This window comes from Polistes fuscatus, unplaced genomic scaffold, assembly GCF_010416935.1.
Source record: "Polistes fuscatus isolate 324 unplaced genomic scaffold, CU_Pfus_HIC Scaffold1, whole genome shotgun sequence".
NCBI lineage: Eukaryota > Metazoa > Arthropoda > Insecta > Hymenoptera > Vespidae > Polistes > Polistes fuscatus.
The window spans coordinates 5,042,966-5,067,646 of record NW_025112997.1 but is presented as its reverse complement, the minus strand read 5'-3'; the positions used below and the strand labels follow the sequence as shown (position 1 = coordinate 5,067,646).

The 24,681-nt window shown below is 32.8% G+C and overlaps 3 protein-coding genes across 4 annotated transcripts; 1 reads left to right on the top strand and 2 right to left on the bottom strand.

The window, feature by feature from the left end:
* Positions 1-7,926: 7,926 nt before the first annotated feature.
* Positions 7,927-8,770, bottom strand: LOC122515725 (probable salivary secreted peptide). The gene has a single exon (XM_043633146.1). It carries the CDS (start codon positions 8,550-8,552, stop codon positions 8,160-8,162), a length of 393 nt encoding a protein of 130 aa, XP_043489081.1. The 5' UTR covers positions 8,553-8,770; the 3' UTR covers positions 7,927-8,159.
* Positions 8,771-17,607: 8,837 nt separating this feature from the next.
* LOC122515707 (protein phosphatase 1H) lies at positions 17,608-20,217 on the bottom strand. The gene is made up of 7 exons (XM_043633127.1): positions 19,936-20,217; positions 19,423-19,831; positions 19,063-19,320; positions 18,761-18,978; positions 18,412-18,682; positions 18,062-18,321; positions 17,608-17,980 (listed from the first exon to the last, which is right to left on the bottom strand). Exons 2-7 carry the CDS (start codon positions 19,606-19,608, stop codon positions 17,722-17,724), a joined length of 1,452 nt encoding a protein of 483 aa, XP_043489062.1. The 5' UTR covers positions 19,609-19,831; positions 19,936-20,217; the 3' UTR covers positions 17,608-17,721.
* Positions 20,218-20,991: 774 nt separating this feature from the next.
* On the top strand, positions 20,992-23,638 carry LOC122515698 (MATH and LRR domain-containing protein PFE0570w). 2 transcript variants are annotated; one of them, XM_043633106.1, is made up of 4 exons: positions 20,992-21,215; positions 21,291-21,461; positions 21,619-21,751; positions 21,958-23,638. In XM_043633106.1, exons 1-4 carry the CDS (start codon positions 21,180-21,182, stop codon positions 23,616-23,618), a joined length of 2,001 nt encoding a protein of 666 aa, XP_043489041.1. In that variant the 5' UTR covers positions 20,992-21,179; the 3' UTR covers positions 23,619-23,638. The 2 variants fall into 2 exon arrangements, with proteins under 2 accessions (XP_043489041.1, XP_043489051.1); XM_043633116.1 differs by lacking the exon at positions 20,992-21,215 and having other exon boundaries at positions 21,370-21,461; positions 21,554-21,751.
* The last annotated feature ends 1,043 nt before the right edge of the window (positions 23,639-24,681 follow it).

The window sequence follows — 24,681 nt, the reverse complement described above, 5'->3', positions numbered from 1 at the left end:
AGAGAGTATGTGTGTGTGTGTGTGTGTGTGAGAAGGGAACGTATGAAATATTCTTCACTTCGCAACGAGCGTTGGGGAAGGAGAAAGAGTATTTTTCGCGAGCTAGACGGCGCGACACAACCCCTCTCATTAGGGGGTTTGCAAGACTCGTGCATGTGTCGCGTAATTAACGCCCGGAAAATCATTACTGTTTTAATTTCAGCCAGCGCACTACAATTCCAGGTTGCGCGATATCTCTCTAGTATCTATATTTTAAAGACACACACACACACATCGCTCGTCCAGTATTCCTTTTTTGTATTCAAAAACCGATTTCTTTATTTCTCTTACCATAGATCTTTAAGTATTTCTCATATCCTCTATATAACTTCAATTAATTTCGATTCGATTAAAAATCCTAAATAATGATTACGTTTCAAAATTGTTTTTTATTCTTTCAAAATTGTTTTACACCGAATTAACAAATAAATAGTATTAAATCTGGTAAAATCGGAGCACCGAGGATTGCATGGCGCCTATACGGGAAAGCCAACGACAAAACGCAAGCTCTTGGGATATTAAAGTCTCCTTATCTAAAAACACTTTTAAAAGTATAACACGAAAGAAGGAAGATCACGGAGGAACCACGCAAAAAACTTGCTGGTTTCGCTGACTCTCGAAAGATCCTATCAGCATCCTATTTATCGTCCTCATTTTCTTTATCTTTCTCTCATTAAGCATAAAGTCTCGTGAAATCTTTCATTCATAATGAATTCATCGAATCGCTTCAATTTTCTTCATCATTGACGAGCGTAAAACTAAATAAGATATTTGGCAGATAAATTATTGTTGTTTATCAAAAGTATACTTATACGATTGATTGAAAACGATCGTAGATTCTTAATGTATATTTCTAAATCATGTGTGTCAATTTTTCCGAAATTTTCTGAAACGCTAATTTACCCCGCATCTTTACACTTCACGCAATTGTAGTGAGCCCTGTTAGACCAGCACCCAAAAGCATTCGCTCAATTCTCCTGTCAGACACTCACAAGAACATATCTTTGATTGGAAACAGGATCATTTCATTGTTATCACCACACAAAGACACTTTGTAGCCAGCAAGACGAATTCAACGCATAAGTATTATATCCAATCCATCCTTACCCCAATTACCAGAGGACTCCAGAATGGAGGAATCTGCGTAACTAGGAAGTGGCAAGACGAGAGAGTGAGTTCGCATTGAGAGAAGTGTCGAAACGACAGTACGAACAGGGTAGAGGTATCACCTATAAACCCTTTAGACTAGAGAGGTAAAACTTCGAGAAGTGACGAAGTAATAGAAGTGAGACACGTGTCTGACATTTTGGTTGGATACTGTTCATTCTTGTATTCTTATATAATGAATCAAGGATTTTTATGACGTCTTTTACCTAATGAACTAATCTATTGGCTTAACGACGTTCTTATTTATTTCTTTAATTAAACCCTTGCTTTCCTCATCACCAGCCTATTCCAATTACCAAAGGAATCCATGTTGAAGAAATCTGCTTTCATACAATACTTTTCTTCATAATAATGTAATTAACAATATTTTTATATAAATCTATTCTCTTGTTAATGTAACTTCACATTAATATTAAACAGAAATGATGAGCAACCGCGTAAATAACTCTACTGGAGAATTAAACCATTTAATTTCGAAACGCCAACTCGCGTCCGTCGCCTCTCTATTTCACAAATACATGGTTCGACATTAAATCAAAGAATTGCATCTGTTACGATAAAAACATGTAGATACACAGATATAACTATCTATGTAATAGATATCCATATGTAGATAATTTCGTGCGATTCGTTATAACGATTTTAACGTCAATGTCGATATCAATAAAATCAAAGTGAAATTCGCGGCAATGAACGCGCGTTTTATACGGGGTTCGCTTCCGGAGTAATATCATGAGATGAAATTGTAACGATTGTTCGTTTAGATCGCAATGAATACAGTATTGTTAGCTGGTCGTGATGGTATATTTAAGAAAACTCACAGCAAGATATACTCTAGGCACACACATTTCTCGTAACTATTAACTAGAACAAGGATAACTAGTTATAAAAGCAAAGAGCTGATTTCACGGAAAATTTCAATTATTCAAAAATTAAATCAACAAAAATAGCAATAATTCTGACATTATTTATGCTAAATCTTCCGTCGAGCTCGTTCTTAAACATCGACTAGACACCTCCTTCATTTCTGAGGATATCTAAGATAATCGAAAACCAAAATGTAAAGTTTATCTTTTATATAATTGATTAAAATATTTTCCTTAAATAAACCGTGCTTATTTTGAAATTTGCAATATACGGACGTATGCATTCAAAATTGCTTAACATGTGCCTGAAAAACACAAAGCTTTTTTCTTCTCAGATCAGACCAAATCCATGAACAGAGCCTGGACAGCTCAATGGATAAATCAGTTATCTGAAAAGCGAAAAATTCTGGGTTCGAGTCCCGGTCGAGTCAGTCCAGCGACTCAATTTTTTCACGAATCTTACAATTATATTTTTCTTTTTTGGCCGGGAGATTTCTCTACGTTTTATATTTTCAGTAATCTCAAGTTGAACGTGTGAAGAGAGAAAGGAAAAAAAAGAGAGTACCAACGCTTAATATGTAACCCTAAACAAAAAAGAAGCGATACACGCGCATAGCTACAACACGAGATACGGTAATCAATCACAGTGCGACACATCAAGATCAATTTTTACGATCGAACGCAACTACCCTGCTAGGTTCAACGACTCGATCCGGAATCGAGCTGTGAGCTCGTTAGCGAAGAGTAATCGAGATAACTATATAGCTGGATTCTATTTTATTCGGCGAAAATGGGATTTGTAAATATTTATCTCCGCAAATCTATAGGTCTACAACAAAATCGTTTTAAGATTAACACGAAATTTGTTTGTTTGTTTTTTTTCCTTAAAGAGAAAAGTACTCTTTTTATCTGTTTCGAACGTCAACAAAAGTCGTAGGAACGATTCTAACAATAAGTAATAAAAGTTTTTCTGTCTTAGTAAACGTCGAACGAACAAAGCATAGTCACGTACTTTGTTCCTATAGTAGTATTCGTTTCAAGAATACAAGCCTATCTTGGAAAGACAACCGTCCTCATCGTACGTGTATTGAACTTTCTTTCTACGATTAAATATTTAATGCTAGGATCGATACCGTTCCGTATACCCACGCTCCGTGACATAAGTTATCCAACTGGCATATACGAGCCTTTTCCACTGACCAGAACGAGAAACTACGAGTTGGCTCCGAACTGTCCCTCCGTGTTTCTCGTATGCAAACATACTCGTGTTTCCTACGTCATTCGCAATCCGTTTTAAACCTTTTTGCGGACAGATGTAAACTTCCAGAGTATCGAGGGGAACTCGCTTTACAAGAATAGCATATAACGTCGGTATGAACATCTTCATAACGATTCTACCATAATGTAGATTATTTTGACGTTTCGATATGTAAATTTGATTATTATCGAGATTAACCCGCGTGCAATCTATTTTCGCAGAATCGTTTAGATTCAATCACGAAAGGTAAGGCGAAATAAAATAATCGATAATGAGAGGAGACAAGAGTGTCGCGATATGTCAATACTCGGTAAGCTTCTTATTCTACTAGGAATTACGCAAGATGTCGAGGTAGAACGGAATCGATAGACGCAAAGGCACCGAAATGTCAGGGTAGTATTCATTGACGTAAAACCCTTATGCCTCCGTCGGCTATTACCATCGTTCATAGTTTATCTACCTGTCTAAACGCCCACCACTTTGCGTCCTTTGCCTTCTCTCGAGTCTCGCCCGATATGTCACGCCATTTTCTAGAGTGCAACGTACACTGCAATTCAGCTAATATGCTAATGTCATATTATCGTAGAAGAAATAATTAATCTCATAGTTCATCAAGGATGTAACTCTTTTCTTTTTTTCATAAACGAAAGGTCACGCTGTACGAAATAGAACGTCCAAATCTATCAGACTTTTTTCTATTGTAATTTTCATCGACAGATGCATTCTAAAGCAACCTCGATCAAATACGTCGGGATCTTTTCTTTCCAATACGATAATCATGTCTATTCAGTTCCTTCTCGAGTAATCCTGTCAAAGGATATTAGCCAACGCTCATCACATATACACAAACGTCAATTACCCTATGTGGATGTACAGTTCATATCAGTTAACGAGCTGACCACATGGTCACCACAGTTGATCCACGTGGAAACCCTGCCGATGTCCAGTCTCTGATCTTGCATTTGCGGCCAATCAACAGGCAGGATTAGCATCAAAGGATCGAGGATCTGATATCTGAACTCTCATAAGATCATGATCGTCAATACCATAAGTACCAATGAGCGATACACTACTATACCAATGTACTTCTCTATCAAAATATATCTATAAAAGAAGCACTCTCCGAGCGACTAGTAAAAATAAACGTTCCCGATTTCATCCAAGAAGAGAACGATAGATTGAACATTTTGACCAGCAATATGGAGTGAACTCGACAAAAATCCAAGCGAGTTATGCTATGTTAACGTTCTAACAGAACTTGCAAGTCAGACAGTCAATCCATTAAAAGCATTTTACTCGGAACTTGCTGCGTAATACTTGCGATTTCATCGTTGATGCATAATGCACACTTCATATTCGTACTTGTCGCTTATTTCTATACTTCTATCCCTTTGTATTACTTTTATGTCAATGAAACATTTAACTAGGGATTCAAGTTTAGAAAACCATTGCGGGCGTATCTTGAATGGCATTTGTATTAACGTCCTTCGTGTCAAGTAATATGCAAAATGTTTCATCAAAATTACACGTCGAGTTTTATTATCTACTTCACGCGTTAACAAAAAGATAAGAAAAGTGAGAAGATGGTAATGTCGTTAGAGTGGAGTTATTTTTTCACAATAATAAATAGAAATTACTATGTTCCTTTTCGAATTATCAAATAACGAATACCTACCGCTGTTAAAAATTGACTTGCAATTCTTTCGTAAGAATATAAAACTTAACACGAATGTGTCTGTTCCTTTTTAATCTTAATTCCTGTCAGATCCTGTCATCAGGACGTCAATCTACCTATTCAGCATCGTATTCGTAGCTGTATGTATAATATTATATATAGATATGTACATTCTTCGGTATCACGACTTTAAAAACGATAACCGAATGAATGCATGTTGTTACGAGTTTATGATCGTACGCGTTACTCTTTTCGCGTTTTTTCTTCGCAGAAAATCTTCCTTCTACTTTCGGTCAAATTGCTACGACTTGAATTTTCTTTTTATGACCGCAGTATATTTTATAGTCGTGGCTTTTCCTATGACTACCAACAAACGCAAAGAGTATGCAATTTCTCATCCCGAGTTATCCTTTTAAGAGGTACTTTGTTTCTCTTTTGTATTTTTAGAAATATATATCATCAAACCCAATGGATTTGTTTCTCGTATCTCTCTATAAAAAAGAACAAAATTAGAAATATTTGTAGCTCTTATTAAATAAATCATTTTCTATAAAATATTGATACACGCACATTCTGGAACGGACTAAATTAAAATAGAGTACCTATGTATATAAAAATAATTATAAAAAAAATAACCTATTTCATCACAAAGTAAGTATAAGAATATCATAAAGTCTAAGAATTCATTCGTCTTTTAAAATAGAACTTTAGAAACGTCGATAATGTTGTAGACGTAGATCACAATAATGTCAACGGAGGAACATAGCACGTTAATAGAAGAATTCTTATTTTTATACAATCTCATGATGCATAATGAATGACGTTACTATTTCAGCTATGAGAACACATGCTACCATTCACAAAGGCAAGTCGATCTGTAAACTTTATCACTCGCATATAGCACCTTGGACCTCAATTTCTCTTTACTAAGAATAAACGATCGTGGATATTATTACGTCTCTTCGTAACGTTCGCAAAGAATAGAACGCGACAATAACTAAGAAAGTTCGAAAACCTGTATATACCATGAGTAGAAATAACACGCTTTATGTGTGTTATCGTCCACATATAGCTGCAAGTACCTCGATTTATGATTACGAAGAAAGAAAAGAAAAATATACCTGCGATATTCGGATCAATGTATGCGCGATATGTGATCTGGCTTCCACCTGTCTAAAGAAAAAAATAAAATAAACTTAAAAGTAACTCTCAACTTCTTACGAGTTTCTAGATAAGTCATTATCAATTCTAACAATAACTTCAAAAGTCTAGTTTAGAATATTCCGATATAAAAAGAAAACAAATAGCAGAACTTAGTGTTTCTATATTGGTAGATAGTATCTACAGTCTATAATAAAAATCAAATAAGTGTTTTTAAAGTAAGTAGAGTCCTCTGTGTATTTAATTTAAGGTATATGACTGGAGAGATATTTCTGTGATCGAATGTATGTATTTCTAATGAACATTAAAAGATTATTATCACTAATGCGCAGATATAGTCGACCAATGTTTAAAAAGATCGATAACGACACAGATTTAGATCGCAATAATACCACGAATAAACATAACACGGGCTTCTACATTTTTATACAGTTATGAATTAACGATAAATCAAAGAAATGAAATAATTATTTTCGGACCAAGTAATTTCATTTCAAAATTTGTCAAAAGATATCACTGCAATTAACTATATTCGAAATGTATTGCTTATAAATTTCAAAAGAGATTACTATATTTTATTTATCTTATTATTTATAATGCTAAGATAGTGGATATAACGTTTTTTAGAAATATGATAAATAAGAGATATATTGTTGTTTAGAGAAAGTAATAGGGAAGAAATTATTAATTATTGTAGTTGTGAGTATGCAAGCTACGCAATATTTTTATCGCAGGAATGAGTAAGATAGGGATGGATAAATAAATCAATGTACACCAATTTCGATAGTAACGCTCGATGTTTATTTTTTGATCCAATTCTAGTCTCTTTTCTCTTGAGAATGCGTTAAAAAATAATTTAATTTAAATCAATGCAAATCTCTATAGAGTCTTCATACCATTTGTTATATCTAATAAGATTTTTCGTTTACCTTTCAGATGGAAAATAAGAACCAATGTTTTTACATGCGACCGCGGGTGTACTGTGAGAAGGGAAAGAGAGAAAAAAAGAGAGAGAAAAAAAAAAGATAAAATAACTAGATTGAGATAAAAAAAAAAAAGTAGTATGGCGAGCTCGAAGATATTTTCTTGTACAATTTTGATGATTTTGATACGATTCACAATATTGCTCTACAACTGGACTCTATGAAAGCGAGCACAGAATGGCAACAATTTCCAAGCTGGTTTTTCTTACTTCCTGTTCAACATTCTGAATATACATAGTTACATAAAAACTTATATTATATTGTGTGAACCTTTTCGAAGAAAGGTCACTCTCTCTCTTCCTCACTCTCACTTGCACGACTCTTTTTTTTCTTTTCTAAAAACAGCATGATTGGGGAATAAGCTCGTTGTGTTTACTCGATGGGCACGAAAAAAAAAAAATAGAAAATAAGAGAAAGAGAGAATAGTAGGAAAAAAGAGAAGGGAAAAATAGCTGAGAATTATTGAGAGGCTCAATAAGGAGCAGGCTCCTTCATTAGCGCATACAAGAAAGGCATTCCACTAGCGAATTCTTCTCGTTCTGTTTTTCTCCCGGATCTCTGTCCTTTCGCGTTAATCGCATTATTATCGATGCTACCTAGAGCGTGAATGTCTCTCATTTCTCGAAAGTAACGAAGGAAGGAAGAAAAGAAGGAAGGAGAAATTCAGAAATCCCCGATGTATTTTCCATCTCGAGAAGCTAAATTACTAGATCGGATAAATTTACAAAAGGGCTATTTCCAATTAATCTTGTCAAGATATCAAACGTATATTGATATTTATTTCCAATTAAAATTGTAAGATGATCAGAGCTTAGCTCTTATTATTTCTTCTCCAATCGCATAATACGAAACAGATAATTTCAATAATGATGTTATACAATTAACAGAAAAATTATATACTTGTTATATATGAAGATAGATTGTCGAGAGAATATTATGCGTTGAAAGATAGTACTGTTGCAGTGACATCATAAATTTACGGGTCCAGCAGTAACATCCTGTCCTTCTTACTATTTTGCGTAAACTTCGACGACGAAGTTGATGCCATGGTTTCTTTGACTCTTGAAACGCAAAGTGACGTTCGAATATCCAGGGCCACCCTTCAGTAGACTAGCGTAAGCTCCCGTACCATCGGATTTTTGATCGTATGCACCGACCATAGTGATGCGATCGTATCTGCTTACGTTGAGGGTTGTTTCAGTAGTCACGACTTGCAACCATGAAGATTTTTTTGAGATGTTTGATCTAAGGACAAGCCTGTCTCCTGGTACTCTGTATCCAATGGTAAGATTGTGAGCTTTATTGGCGGCAAATGGTTCGAAATAAGCTCTTGGAACGTATTCCACCGCTACTGCCGCGGCCACCACCACAGCCATGAAGATTACCAACTTTTGCGCAAACATCTTGATTCTACCTTTATTCTAGCACTATTCTACCTTTACTCAAGAAAGAATTAGCTCGACTATGTTGAAAATACGCGAACGCTCCGCTTAAATACACATCGAGAGTTTCTTATCTCTGTTATCGCGAGTTATCTGGATCGATTTACAGTATATTTCTGGAAACTCTTTTTCGAAGAATTCCATGCTCTCGTGATACATTACACTGTTAATCTAGTGTTTTCAATCATTTCAATTATTATATTTTCAGTATTACATGAGTAACACCTAATTCAAGATAAGGCGAAAGACAATATAGATTATAACAGATAATCCTCACAAGTACTCAATTAATAATGTTACTGAAAAATAAGAAGATTAGCCGAAGAAAGTATAGAAAACATTTTTTTCATTACTAATGTTAGCAGGAAGGTAGTACCGCTTGAGAATTCTATTTTTAATATTTGACTCATAACAGTAATAAGAAAAAAAATTTTTATAAAATAATTGATAAGACAAAGCAAATATTTGCAATGTTCGGTAATTGCAAAACAAGAGAGATATCTATGCTAGATATGTTTATTTCCTTACTTTCTTAGAATTTCGAGAAACGTAATAATAAATCAATTTCTTGAAAATCGTTCAATATTTTCTTCCGAATACAACCAAGTCATAATAATTGCCAAAGATGGACTTGGATCATCAGTTAGATGTTCGACCTCGATTTTACAATAAACGATGACCTCCGTAATTCATGAGCAAGTCATCTCCATCTAATTCAACGACCTTGCTATGTGTACACTGTTCATCACAAACATACCTACTATACTTGCTGGCGTCCTCGGTTGCTATATACGTGCCATCATCGATTTATATGTGTAGGTGCCCGTACACGTGCGAAGCACTCAGCAGGGAACATTAACCCTCTATAACCGTACTACATAGTTTAATCGATATATATATATATATACAGACATTGTTATCATTTTTCGTTTCAAGCTTAAATATTCAAGCTTATAATGGTTTATTGAATTTAATTAGATTTAACGTTACACGAAATATTTCCTCATTATAAATCTTTTTTACGAAATAGGTATTTGTTCATGATTATATATATATCATGAATTTTAAATTAATAATTGAATTATTTCGAAAGGAATAAAAGAAAACTGCATATTTTTCAGAAGACACGATTTTTCATAGAATTTATCATTTACTACTTGAGAGAGATTAGCTTTCTCTTTGTCAAGACCGTTGTCTGCAGTTTGCTCAGCCGCTTGCTAACCGTGTAACCGTTCAATATGTAGCTCGTGTATGCACTTAGGTTTGCAGCGAGACTAGATTCCCTCGAATCATTAAGTCAATTGCTGGATACATGTCAACGCAATATCGCTTCTAACAGGCATGAAATTTGATCAGACTTGAACAGATTCATCGATAACAAAAGGAGTACATTTAGACGAAGATGAGGTAAAAAGTAAACGAATAAGTAAACGAGTAAAAGAAGCAAGCGAAAAGCAAACTTTGGATCATCCAACGATCTGATTACAAATTCCGACTATTTATTATTCAGGCGGCAAACAATAAGCCTTCATTAATCCAAAGTTTCACTTGCGTGTTATCTTTTTATAAAACGAGCTCCTCCGGTCGTGAAACCATTTTGAAAGCAAAACTTAGTCTTACGAGGTTTCAATTAACAAGGTAGTGCGCAATTCTCGCAAATGTGTGGGTGTATCACTTGGCAATGAGCAGACGCGCGTCTGGCGTAACGTTAATTTACTGCAAAGCACGTTTCACCGTCGTGAATGGGACTGCTGATGCTACGAAGCAGTCCGATGGACGATGAATGCGAGCTCGCTTGGGTCCGATTTGAAACTTTGGTATATGCGAGAAGTTTATGCCTACGAGACCATAGAGAGTATCTATATTTGCCTGTATTCGGTATCTCTTGCTAGTCGAAAGAAGTATGTATGTCTTTCCACACGTATAATTAACGAAATGCTGACTTTGAAGTCGTCCTTCGAGAAAGACCACCGATTCTCTCTTCTCATTCTATCCATTCTTCCTGTTCTTCTTTCTCCCTTTCTCTTATAGTTCTTCTTCTCTTTCCCTTGGTCTCTTCCAACTAAGATCAGTGCATACAAGCCAAGAACGCTCGCATTATTCATTCGATGGACGAAGCTCTCGACTGGTCAGACTACTCGATTCCTGCCACCTGTCGCGAACACGGCGGCCACAAGGAGATGCGCTCGCACGATCGCCGTATCTCAATGCTTTCGCAATTAATTATCTACGGATATAGTTTGGAAACACTGGACAGAGTTGTAGCTTGATTTCAACGAGCTTAACGAGCTCACTCGAGAAGGTACGATATTCCGGAATGGAAAATATAGTTGGCTCTTCCTTCCTAGCGTTAGGCGGACAAGCCGTCGGCGAAATGCCAAGAACAATGCGGATTGCGACTAATTTCGTCTTACGGTTTAATATACTCCTTATACTCCTTTTAATATCTATTACATATAAAGATGTTATTTCCTCGCGAATAATTAATTAATCAATCCTCCCGTACCATTTCCGATATGTCGTCCATTACGTTTTATATATCGTCTATTTACTACATGTCTTTCAAATCAATTTAATCGTCTAAATTCTATTATATAAAATAACGAGCACGTGTGCAAAGGGCTGAAAGCAATAAAAGGATGGGAGGAAAGGGCAACCGAACTGCGAGGTCACTCGTTAGGACAATTAGACGAACAGAAAACTTCCATCGCAACCCCGCAGCTTGCTGACCGTCCGTAGAAGACTCGGAGTGACAGTTACTAGTTTTCTCCATTACTTAAAGTCTTTACCTTCTTTTCACGAATTAACATATATTAACAGCCGACCTGATAGAGAAATATTGTCGATATGTTAAGTTTTTAAGTGATTCGTCGCTCTGTTATCACAGATAAATATAAAATATAAAGAGAAAATAAAAGTTGAACATTGAACGATTCTTTCACCAAGTATTTCCTACGTTAATAGAGAAAGAAATTAACGTTCGATAAAGTTTTTGACAAAGTGTCGATGAGATTAGATTCTGAACGAGTGCTAATGAATATCGTATACGATTGAAGATGACTTCGATAAGTATAATGAATATCGTACTATATAATAGATTATCTGTAGAGAAATGTCAAAATACAATATTAAAATTGAATGTACAATTTATGCAAGATAATCTAGTTAGTAACGATGATTTTTGTTAGACGGATTAAAAATCTGAATTTATATTATAGTGTATGAAAGTTACAAGTTTACTTACTTATTCGTAATATTTTCTACATACATACATATGTATATATACGTTAGTACATACGAATAAACGTTATGACTCTGTAAAAGCGTCTATCTATAATACATATACGTGTATCCTCGTTTTAATATAGCTAATCGGTAATAAGCTTAGCTCGAATCACGAGCATCATAAGCTCGCTATTTGTCAAGGATACATTATGAATAGAAATCTGTTATCAGTAGGAGGAAGAGCACGATAGTTTTGGTTTATGGCACTTCGATCGCCACCACATAGCTGAGTGCCACAGTTACTGTAACCATGATCGAGGTAGAACGCGTACATGTCACTTGCGTTTACGATAAAGTCGAACAATCGACCGTTAGTCGATTATGAGCCCAAACTTCTACGCTTTTGACCGCTTGAATACTCGCACATTCGTTATTACGTTTTACCGCAATTCATATACCCACTTTTCATTCTCCTCTCTCTCTCTCTCTCTCTAGCTATCTCATTCTCTCTTCCTCCTAAACAAAATATTCTTTTATTCTGACACTTTATAACGAATCATGAACGTCAAATAAAATTAATTAGCACTCTCGAAAGATTTTCTATTTCTTTTATTTAGTTACCCCGGTAGGCATACCGGATTTCACGAAATTGAAGGTGCTATAGCCTGACAAACCCCTATTTTATTCGTTTTCATAATCAAAACTGACTATTCGGGGTAAATGAGCTCGTTCAACGAGACCGTTCAACGACCGTTTTTTTTTCTACTATTATTTCTTGTTCTTTCGTTCGCTAATTTGTCGGGACTCTGGCAACGATTTTTACTCCAACGGCAAACATTAAGATCTTAATTAGGACCTGTAGCCCGAGTCCATACCAAGAATTTTGCCTCGACCGTCTTCCGTTCTTCCGGAAGAGATGACAGAGCCAGGCAAGAAACGGTGTAGGTAAACATGGAATAATCGTGAAAGAGGAAGAGGAAGAGAAGGAATGAGAGAAAGTGGGAAGGAGTAGCAAGCGTAGCGTAAACAATTCCCACTACAATTAGGAAACGTTTGTCCGTCTATATTTACCGAAGGATCTGTAACTAGCTTAGGTAACACCTAACGCTATTTGTCACTTTAACCGGTGGAACGAACGGCTGATCGATCATGCGAAGATTCTCGAAAGAGAATTACACAGAATTTACGCACACATATACATATGAAATAACATGGGTAAGATTTTCGAGATTATATAGAATAACAAAACTGAAATTAAGAGTTTCTTATTATTAATAAAAGATAAAAATATTTCACGAAATTATCGACGCGAAAGCAATCGCGATATAATTTAAGTCCATTACGGAATACCACTTGACTCTTATCTTTCTAAGAACTTTATCTAGAAACAGCTGGCAATTAGAAATATAAATAATATAGAACGAATTAATTAAGATCGACCATTTAAATAATGTCTACAATGTTAGTAATAGGAATAAATATTTTAAATAACAATTATTTGTTGTCAAGTTTGTATGTGTGTGTTGTTAAATTATATTAAGGAGAAGTAATATTTCCCAAATGGACGCGCGTAGGAGATTCGATAGCCATCGTAATTTATTTTAAATGAAGCTACGCGTATCAGTTGATCTTCCGTTTCTTACTCTTTAAGCAAAATTTAATATTATCTATGTTCGTAATTTATTATATATCTCCGACGTAAAAACGAATTTAGTTGGAAATTACTGGTTTGTGTCATTTATCTTTACACGTGAAAAGATATAAGAATATATAGAGGATATGAAAAATATTACGTTGCTTTAACTCGTCATCAATGATGTGTGGTAATTTATTTCGCTATTCGTATTACGTTGGAAATTCATCTCCATTTTGTCAGTGTGGAATATATGAGAATAACTTTTTGAAGAATTCACAGTAGTCTATGTTCGTGACATCGCATAAAGGTTGCTCAAAAAAAGACGTTAATTTAGCGCAAGCCGCTTTTTCTCGATAGAGACACGTGTAAGCTTATATGAATAGAGACGACATACGGGTAATCGTTTCTGTCTTTTCGTTTTCAGTGGATACACATTTTTTTAAAATCCTGCTTGTTCGTGCTGTTCACTCGACTCGTTTCATAATCTGCCGACGTCGTAGTCGAGCCACCATTATCTTGAAAGAAAAATAAAGTTAATGGTAGCTAGAACTTGTGAAGTATGCGAGACAGGAGAAAGAAATGAATAAAAAAGAAAAAGAAAGAAAGAAGAATAATTTTGCACTTTTTCTTCATTTAATCAATTCTGTTAAATTTTTCATTTCCAACTAGCAAATAATTATTCGATGTCTTTAGTTGATGAACGGAACAATTACTGTTGTAATAGATTCGCCGAGAATTCTGGTTTTCCTCGCAACTGAAATAACAACTACGGATCTGCAGTAGGACATAAAAGATCAGGAGAAAACTGAGAGAGAGAGAGAGAGAGAGTTGGTCATATAATTTTACCAGGAACAAACTTGTCGCATTATCCATTGCATCACGTTCGGCAACCAGGCGTTAGTTTCCAGGAGAAGGACATTAGGTTGGAGAAAGCTAAGAGAGTTGACAACGGACACGAGTCAAGTAGTAGACTAACGAGGAGAAGTCAGCGATGTAAACCTCGGAGAAGGTGCGAGAGGTACCACTGTTGGATCTTCTCATTAAGCTTTTCACGAAACTTTAGAACTTGTGGATGTAGGGAGCCCAGTCAAAATGTAGTCTCATTCTACTGTGTAACAGATGAAAGTTAGCTTTGAAATTTGGTAACTAACAATAAGAGTAGATCTTGAAAAGGGAATACGTTACAGTGCATCCACCGATCATTATGATTACTATTATTTATAACAATAAACCAAAGAGAAACTCTCTTTTGCGTGAGTTTGAAACTATTTATCAATCGTTTAAAGATCGCCAAGCTTTTTCTTCTACTTTAATAAAGAAATAAAAAGTACAGAAGTAGAAAGATTTTTTATCAGATAATGGCACATCGATATACGATTTATCGATAGAAGGTCATAGGTGTTAGAACCTAGATTCCGTCAAAACTTTCTTAACGATGATATATTGAGGTAAGTGGTGAAGCTTTAAGGTTTCTCTTCTGTTAACAAAATTGCTTTCAAAAATATTGTTTCTAGTTTATGCGTAAAACGTAAAAATAAAGCTTTTCAAAAATTTGAAAAAAGAACGATAAAACGTTTGAACCTTCATCCTTCAAATAAGAACTTGTTCATCAAGATCGATTTAGAATTATGCTCGGTACAATTAGTACGACTGAAACGCTGTTTTAGACACTTTTATGCTGGAGTGATGAACAGCCTTACGTCTCGATCGTTCCGATAAGGCCTAAAGTACTTTTCCTCTCGTTTCCACCCTCCTTTTCTTTTCCCTTCTTCATCCTGACCTGGGAGGAAGCATTAGGTACGCCGCAACCCTTCGCGTTAGTCACCTAGATGACCGTGACTGATCGTTCCGTTATAACTCGTCATGAAAAACGTTTCCGCGATATGACACCGTTTGAAAAAGTGACGTCTTTCATTTTTTGACACGTAACTTCGAGGGAAGAAGTAAACTGCGTTTGCAAAATGCTTGGACATCGATCTAAGCATTTTATAAATTAACCTTCATCGCGAGCAAAAAGATGTCTGGATCAAGCGACTTTTTCTTCTTAGTTGTCGTTAGTTGCCTGATAGAGATGTGAAAGATTTTTTGTCGGTAATAGCTTCTCGTTAGTATGTTTTTAAGTATGTGTATATTCGGCTCGATAAACGATACTAAAACGATGTTTTTAAAGAGATTTAAATGGCTTTCGCGCAAGACAAAAATAGGGGGGGATTAATTCATCGTTTCTCAAGACTAAACCTACAACAGGTCAAACGACCCTTTTTAAAATATTTGGAAAAATTTCTTACAAGTTACAGTATTATTTTGTGAATCAACAATTTTTATTGTATAAATAGTATATTTTATACTATACATACACATCGTAAAATATATGACTTTTTAAAGACGAGTTATTTAACCCGTTGCGGTAGAAATAGATACGTTTAGTGTTAATAAATTTTTTAAATTAATTTATTGCTAACGTGTCACCTATGACTTACAATTAGCTATCAAATTGTTATCTTCTTTTGCCTTTGTCGAATGCAATCAATATCGGCGTTATTTCAAATATAAATTTACACAACAGAATGATTAGATACCAAGCGAAGAGAGCTACATACTATCGAAAATTGAGCTTTACGATCGTGACATGTTTGTAACCTACTTTTGTTTTCATTAACCGACAAAACAAGACCTTTCTTCTTCATTCTACTCATCCTTTTGCTCGAAGTAATAAATCAATCGTCGTAATCTTACTCTCGTGAACTTTCACGAGACTCGTAGAAACTTTTGCTAAGTTTGGCACTCAAGACCACCACACATATTTTCCTATTAAAGGAAAGAGGAAAGATCACTGTAAGCGTTTTCTTACGCCATGTTCAACGTTGTAATTAAAATAGATTGCTTTTAGTTTAACGCTTTTTGCAGATAAAAATGTAAATGATTGTGTGTTCTGAAATTTCGTCAATCTCGAGTGGCAAACATGTCTTCGCTTATAAATTTTTATAAAATGATTAATCAAGAATACAAATTTTTAATATATGGTAAACAACGTGAAACACCATACGAGAAATTTTTTAATTGGATTCTTCACGCACGAAACTTGATAGGCCGTACCACATTACTATTTTCTCTGGCTCTTCCATTATTCGGCGTAGGAATAATGTAAGTAAATTCTCTCTTCGAATACGCTTGCGTGAATATCATTATTGTCATTACGATTTTGCAGGCTGTATTACAGAGGAAAAAGTAATACGGTGGAACGTAAATCCATTATTCAAAATTAAAGAACTTTTATTCTCTGTTATTTTAAATTTGCATCGTGGTCAGATTTATGATCTAGAAAAAATTTGTTTATGAGATAAAAATTCTTTATAAAGTCAATTTAATGAAGTATTTATCAAATGGAATTAATCAGCATTATCTATAGAAAAACAAGAAATTTTCTTAATAACGAGCTTTATGCACTGAAAACGTTCGTAATTAAATATGATATCCGATTTAAGTGCATTAGATTTATTTTATACAATAATTACAATGTAATATGCTAAAAAGAAGATATTATACAGGGTAAGATAATAAAATCTATAATTGTTACATACTGCGCTCAGAGCAATGCACTTTGATTCTATTATGTACAATTTAATTAATAATATTAGCTAAATCGATCAATTTGTACCAGTTTACAAATACAAGTGCTATGATTATATAGAAATAATAATAACGTCGTTGATAATAATTTAATACCAGCCAAAAATAGAAACATAATTTTCTAAATTTCTTTTCGGTTTTTAATCTTACCACCGTTGGTATAATTTTTCGATTTTAAAAAATTTGATTAAGAACTATACAAAAGATAAAACCATACAATACAAACTCAGGAGATTTATCTACTTTTACAGTTGAAGATTGTTAAAAAAGATATAACTACATTAACATATTAATAATGGAATGTTCTTTTAAATAAATATATACCTATATATAATTAATATAACACTACAATATAGGTTTTATACTTCATATATTTAAAAACAGAAAATCTAATTAAAATATTTAGATTTCATATAGTGGCAGTATATAATAAATAATTATTTTCAATGGATACTTTACCATTTTTATGAAATTATGAATTAAATTTATATATTATATGAAAATACAAAGAAAATCTCTTTTTTCTTGTCAATGATAAATTATTACTAATAACTATTATTTGCATATACATAAGATTATACTCTTTCTAAGAGAAACTAATGTTTTTATGCACACTTTTAATAACTTAGTTAATAATGATTATTCTATCGAATTATTGATAGATATGTGTGAGGAATCAGTAGAATACTTTCTTTCCTGCTGAATTGACTTTAACCATTGTTTATGTTCGCAAAGATATGGATACAATGGTACCACCATTACACTTATATCGTCAACCGAAGCCATTAGAGAGAGTTTATCTTCGTTTTCATTAGTATTTTCTGATTTTCCTACCCATGTTCTTCCCATTAATCGACCTCTAGCAGCTTGTACTAATTCTTGAGCACCCATTGTAAGCCTAAGATATTAATCAATAAGATATTCGATTGCGTAATTTCAAGTTTTATTTTCTATGATTAATTTACTAATTTTTGTTTACCTATATTCTAAAGAAGGTGCATCTGGTGCAAGTGTTTTTCTAAGAATAGTAGCTGCCGTTTTGTCAGAAACAACATCCCATAATCCATCGGTAGCAATGATTATGCAATCTCGTTCTGTAAGATTGCAATCTTCCAATTTTAAGGATTGTATTTCAGGCTGAGAGGATAAGAACGGCTTGATATTAACACCTGTATTGGCTGCTTTTAAGCCATGATCACCAAAACCCCTTGTTACTCCTATAGTACCCATTACTCTACTCTGTGATTTTAATTATTAAATTAAATATACTTATACACGTATTTTTTTTATAACAAAAGCTATATAAGGCATTATGAAAATGACACGTACTCGTTTTCCATGTCCAGAAATAAGAGGTAACTTCAAATCAGGATGTGATAACGTTTTATATGCCCAACCGGTCATGTAAGGTTCTCTATATAGGACCATAGTTCCTAATTCTTTCTGTAATGGCCTTCTCTTGAATTCTAATGGTGTAAAGTGACCTTTCAGTAACTCATGACTTCTTAAAAGTCCTAAAGCTCTTACGCGATTTGATTCAGAATCAGGAGTATGGTCTCTAGTAAGAGCACGTTGACTATCTCCTAATACGAGCACTGCTCTGTTAAAAAAAAATAAAAATAAATATAATGTATTTTATGTGTGTATATATATGTATGTACATAAATTAATTACAAACCTAGAATCACCCGCACCAGCTGCATATAATCTACCATTAAGAAATAAAATAGTAATAGCTGTACAGCCTCCACCACCACTTTGAGCTTGAGCTTCTACCATTTGGTCCATTTGTCTGTAAGCTAATTCAATAGCACCTGTAACTAAATCTTTACCTTTTATAAATTCTTCTTCATCTTCATTTAATAATACAGTACTCGGTATAGCGATCAGCCTTTCCTAAGAAAACAAATTTTATATATTTTCATGGCCAATGAAATATTAAGAAACAAACATTGTACTTTATAAATGTGCCCTACTAACAAGAATTATTCTGTGTAAATGTAATCTTGCGGTAAGAGCTACTTGATATCCAGCATGACCGTCAAACATAGAAAACATAACATAAGGCAATGAAGCATTCAGATCAGTTAACTTTAGGTCTCCTCGGGTTGCAGATGCTTGATCCTCGTTCCAAACACTTTTTCCAGCATTTATACATTCGGCATAGCCAGCGCACCATGGTAATCGGCTTAAATCCCTTGGAACTATTATAGGTCTTACTCTATGGTCAGCACTGACCTAACATGAAATTTAGTAAGTATATGTATATATGTACTAAATAAAATAATAATCATTAAAAAAATATATTGTAAAGATAAATATACTGAAAAAATAATATACCTGTGTTTCTTCGGCTGTAAGTCCTAGGAAACTAGGTCGACTATAAGGTTTATTTTCTACTTCTATCGCAAAATTAGAATTGACATAATCTATCATCACATCATCGTTCGATTCATTTGGATACTGTAAGTCAAGATCACTTACTCCTACAGCATTCATTAATACTGATTTAAATCGGTTTAACATTTTGAATTTGTATTTTTCTTTACTTAAGAATCTTAATTCCTAATCTTTTAATTTAATAAAGTATTGTGTCATATAAGATTCATATTCAACAAAATATTTGCCGCTACCATCGAAAGTGTTTTAATGCACTTCCGATCGTGGGATGTGATCATGCGGTGAATCTTAAGTTTTTTTGCAATATACACACAAGACAATATATTTGATGAGATGGGTTAACTGTCACCTGTCAAGAATTTGTAAATATATTAATCATGGATAAAGACAATTATATATTACATTTTATTTTTCACATTTGGAAAAAGAAACACTCTATATATATATACTCACAGTTAAACATAATTATAAGATTATTTTAAAATATAGACATTTTGTTGACAATCTATTGTCAACAATATGATAGGTTATAACTTCACAGTGATTCTAAAACGAGTAAGAGAGTGTGCACTTTGTAAAAGCGCCATCTGTAAATTGTTAGTTAAACACATACAACCGAAAGATGCAACGGAGTGACTAATCACACGACCAATCACGGCAGTCAAGTGACCAATAGCAGTACATCTTACTTAACTTTATTTTTAACATTACATAAGAGGAGAATCTATTTATTATTATTATTTATTATACGGAAATTAATTTATTTTATATTTTCATCGAAACAATTAAAAATATTTTAATGTTTTACATGTAAACTTATTTACCTATTTCATAAATTATTCGTTGCATTTATTTGTCGAAATAAACGTAAATCAAATTAATTTCATATTTTTCTACAAAAAACAAAAAATTATAATATTTCTTTTCATCTTTAATAAAGTAGGCATAAAAATTTTGTGTATTAAAAAAAAAGAAAATATTTAACATAAACAAATTAATTATTATTTTACCAACAATAAATAAAATAGACTCCTGTTTAACCATCTGTTAGTTACTATGTGTCAATAATAAATTTCTGTTCTTTCAATGTTAATTAAAACTTTCCCTACAATATCAATAAGAATTCTATAAAGAAAATCCGGCATTGCATCCGTGGATGAAGAATCTTCATAAATATAACTTTACATAACCTCTTGTAGGGGTAATCTACATATAATTATAATAATAATGCGTGTATACGTTAACACATAAAACTTTCTTAATGGTTTAATATCACACACTAATTAAACACAACTTATAATTAGATAATGAAAACATCTCGTTTAAAGCTGCGCGCAATACTTAGCCTAGTGTTTTCTAATTTTCTAGTTAACTGCGTTTAGTTTAAGCAATGATGCCAACTAATACTTTTAGGTTAGGGCTTAGGTTGTCAGCCTGCTTGAATATGATTTGTTGCGCAGGCAGATAATAATAAAGTGAGTAAGTTTAATGAATGTATAGAGGACGCCACACTCTAAAGTTTGTATCCAAATTTGATAAATTTATCATTAAAAAGTAAATAATGTTACTGTATAAAATTGTCAACATTAGAAAAGTTAATATTAATTATGCAAGAGATTGAATCTCTGTTGTTAAATAGAATTTAATAAATTTAAATTAATATTTAATTGATATCAAAAGAAATGCCAGTGTGAAAGATGTCGAAAACTAAGAAGAATTCACATAGCAGTGAAGTTAGTGAGGTTACGTTTTTAAACCAATTATTAATCAAAATTTTCGAATCTCTAAATTAAAATATTATTTTACAGGAATTTAGTTCATCTTATTCTTCTTCATCTGTATCATCGGATGAGGAGATAGATGCAAGAGACTTAAAACCTATGAAAGATTATCTATCAAACCGTAGGGAATTAGCACGTCAACTTTTTAAATCTGTTAAACCAGAAAAAATACGTATGATGTTACCACAAGCATTGAAGGTATAATTAATACTTATAATAATATACATTTTTAAATATTTAGTAATTTTTAAAAGATGCATCAAGGTTTATCAGATTTGATAATGATATAGGATCCATAGTTAATATCACATAAGAGTTCTTTAAATTTAATACATTTGAAAAATATACATCCTAGAAAATGAATTTTGAAGAGTTGGAGGAATGGTGTGCTAGTGAGTTAAGTGGAATGTCCAAAACTCGTGTGTTATGCATTCTGGACGGAAAACCAATGTTGGAATCATCAGACACTAGTGAATCAGATGAATCAGGTAGTTAAATCTTGCATATGAATTAACACTGCATTATAATTTAATCTGCAGAGCTGTGTGCCAAAGTTGATGCTATATTTTGTGTTTTTCTTGTTTGAACCATTGTGTATCATGAATCTCGCGCATTGTTTTATAGTACAGGGAATTAATATTAAATTTAATTGATTAGACATTGTTTTAAATTTAACCAATGTTTATTATGTTAGGTCCTTCCTTAGAAATTATATCTGACACTGAGGAATGGCTTACCGAGGATGATAATATTAAGAAAGAAGATAGTATGTCTGGAAAAACAAAAGTGAAAAAACACAAAACTACAAATAAAATTAAATCACAAAGTAATAATAAAAAGGAAGATACAGGAAATGGTAAGGTAAAAACAAAGACTACTAATAAAGATGGAAGCAATAATAAGTATAAAGAAGTAAAAATTAAGAAAGAAGACGAGAAAGAAACAGGTAAAGAAAAAGAAGCGGATAGTTTGTTAGATTTGTTAGAATTAGAAATGCGTGCGAGGGCGATAAGAGCTTTGATACGTAAAGAAGATGATATAATACCAAGTTCCAATGAAACCAAGGCATTGGCAAGTAATGGTGCAGTTGAAGAAAATCATGTTAACAAAACAAGACTTGATGAGATTAATGCAAAAGAGAATTGCCGACGGCAATTAGAGAAAATTATAAGTTCTCAGCGAATGGATGGTGAAGAAGAAGACGTAGTGTTAGTGGTTCAACCTACACCAACCATTGAATTATTATCTAGCGAAAGTGAAAATGATGAGGTTGGAACAAGGGTTAATCAAAAATTAGAAAATGAACGTAAAATAGAAAATACAACCAGTTTAGATAATAAAAATGTCATAGCTAGTTCTATAGATCAAGGGGTTAAAGAATCAAGAGTAATTAAAGGAAAAGATAACGATAAAAAAACTAATATTGTTACCGAAGAAAGATCTACTCTTCACACTTCACATAATAAAAATAGCTCTGCATCATCGTCTACAAATGTTGCTGACAATTCTGTAAAACGTAAAAAAGTCAAAAAGAAGTCACATTCTAAAAGTGAAGGAAGATCTGAAAATTTTTCAAATACAGATAATAAAACTAATGAATGTTTAGAAAAGAAAGAAGAGATAATAAACGTGCTTGAAGAAAAAGAAAAATTAATAGAAAATGTATCGAAAGTAGAGAAAGAATCTGTACCATCTGGTTTATGCTCGAAAGAAAAGGTTGTTTCCGATGAGGATAAATTGGCTGACTTTGAGGAAATAATCGATTTGGATAATTATTCTGATGATATGGATGACTTGGAAAATTGTGACAATGATAAGAATAAAAATAAAGATAAAGAAAAAACTAAAATTAAGGATAATAGTATTACAAAGGAACAAAAGAATTCTCAAGTGATAGATTCTAATTTATCCAATTCGCAGAAATTGAAATCAGCCGAAACATGGGCGACTCGTTACTACCAAACAGACGATGTTCAAAGCGTTATAAAAGAATCAAAAATACAATCTGAAATTCGCAAACGTTTAAGAGAACGTCAAAGACTTTCCAAACTCACTAATTCACCAAATTTAAATTCTTCGCCATCTCGCGTTACAGAAGTTAATAACGATAAAGAAGAAACAAAACCAACAGGTTCGGTTGAAGAATATTTAGCTTTGAAACAAGCAACGCAATCGAATGTGAATGCAGGTAGTGACGTTAGCGATAATTCGGTTAGTATGCAAGAAAAAGATAAGTATATAAATACATGCAATGAACAAAATATAGAAGATGCAAAAGATGCAAAAATAATGGCTTCTGTAAATGAAGAAAATGTAAACAAATCCACTGCAATTACTGTAAATAATGATATATAAATTATTCATTTAATTCATAAGAAATATAATTCTTTTCATAATAAATTAAAATACCCTTAGACATATAATTTTATAATAATAATTATGTATATATGTGTACACTCTTTTTCATTTTTAAACGATATTACTATTTGTTACAGTGTATATATTATATTAAAATTTAATTTCGTAAATGTATATTACAAGACCAAGTCATTTGGTTTACGTTATTAAAGATTTTATTTTAATATACTCATTTTTAATGGTCAGTATATTCTCTTAAATTATTTTTATCCTGTATTTTCGTCAACATCTTTCCTTTCGCTCTTAAAATATATAAACTATTTGACAAATTATTATTATAATTATTAAATTATGTATCCCCTGCAGGTTTACCAAATTTACTTTTATTTTTTTCAAAGTGCACTTGCACCTTGAATTTGTGGTTGCGCATGCGCATAACATATAACCTCTTCATGACGTTTTTTGATTTTTAATTATTAATAACTAATTAAATAATTAATTAATAAAGTTAAACGTTATGTATTTTAAATAAACATTTCATTAGCAAATTAGTGTACTTATTCATTTTTTCTGCTGTGGCCAACTACGTTGCTTTACTGAGAAATAATAAAAAAAATTTTTTAATTTTTAATTATCAATAACTAATTAAATAACTAATAAAAAATCTTAAAAAATATGGATTTCGAATTAGCTGATAGTTAGCAATTAAATGTATATCTTCATTTTTCTTAGTTCTGAAGATTCTGTGCCAACTTTTTTGCGCTCCAAATTTGTCGACAGAGTAGTAAATTAATAGAGTAGTAATCTATTTACCGACTGGTATAAGCTCAATTCCTACCATATCGGTTTCACATATTTAATCATTCTTACCAATTAGTACGTTTAAAGATGGCTGCTCTTATATGTTATTGTTTTATTGGTGTGATTAAAGTGAGAATATTTGTGTATTAAAGTTAATAACATTTAATAATCACAGATTCATGGCTACTGGGATTTATTTACTTCCTTTTTGGTCAGGTAATTTTCATAAAATTAATTATTTTATTTTTAGTGATATAGA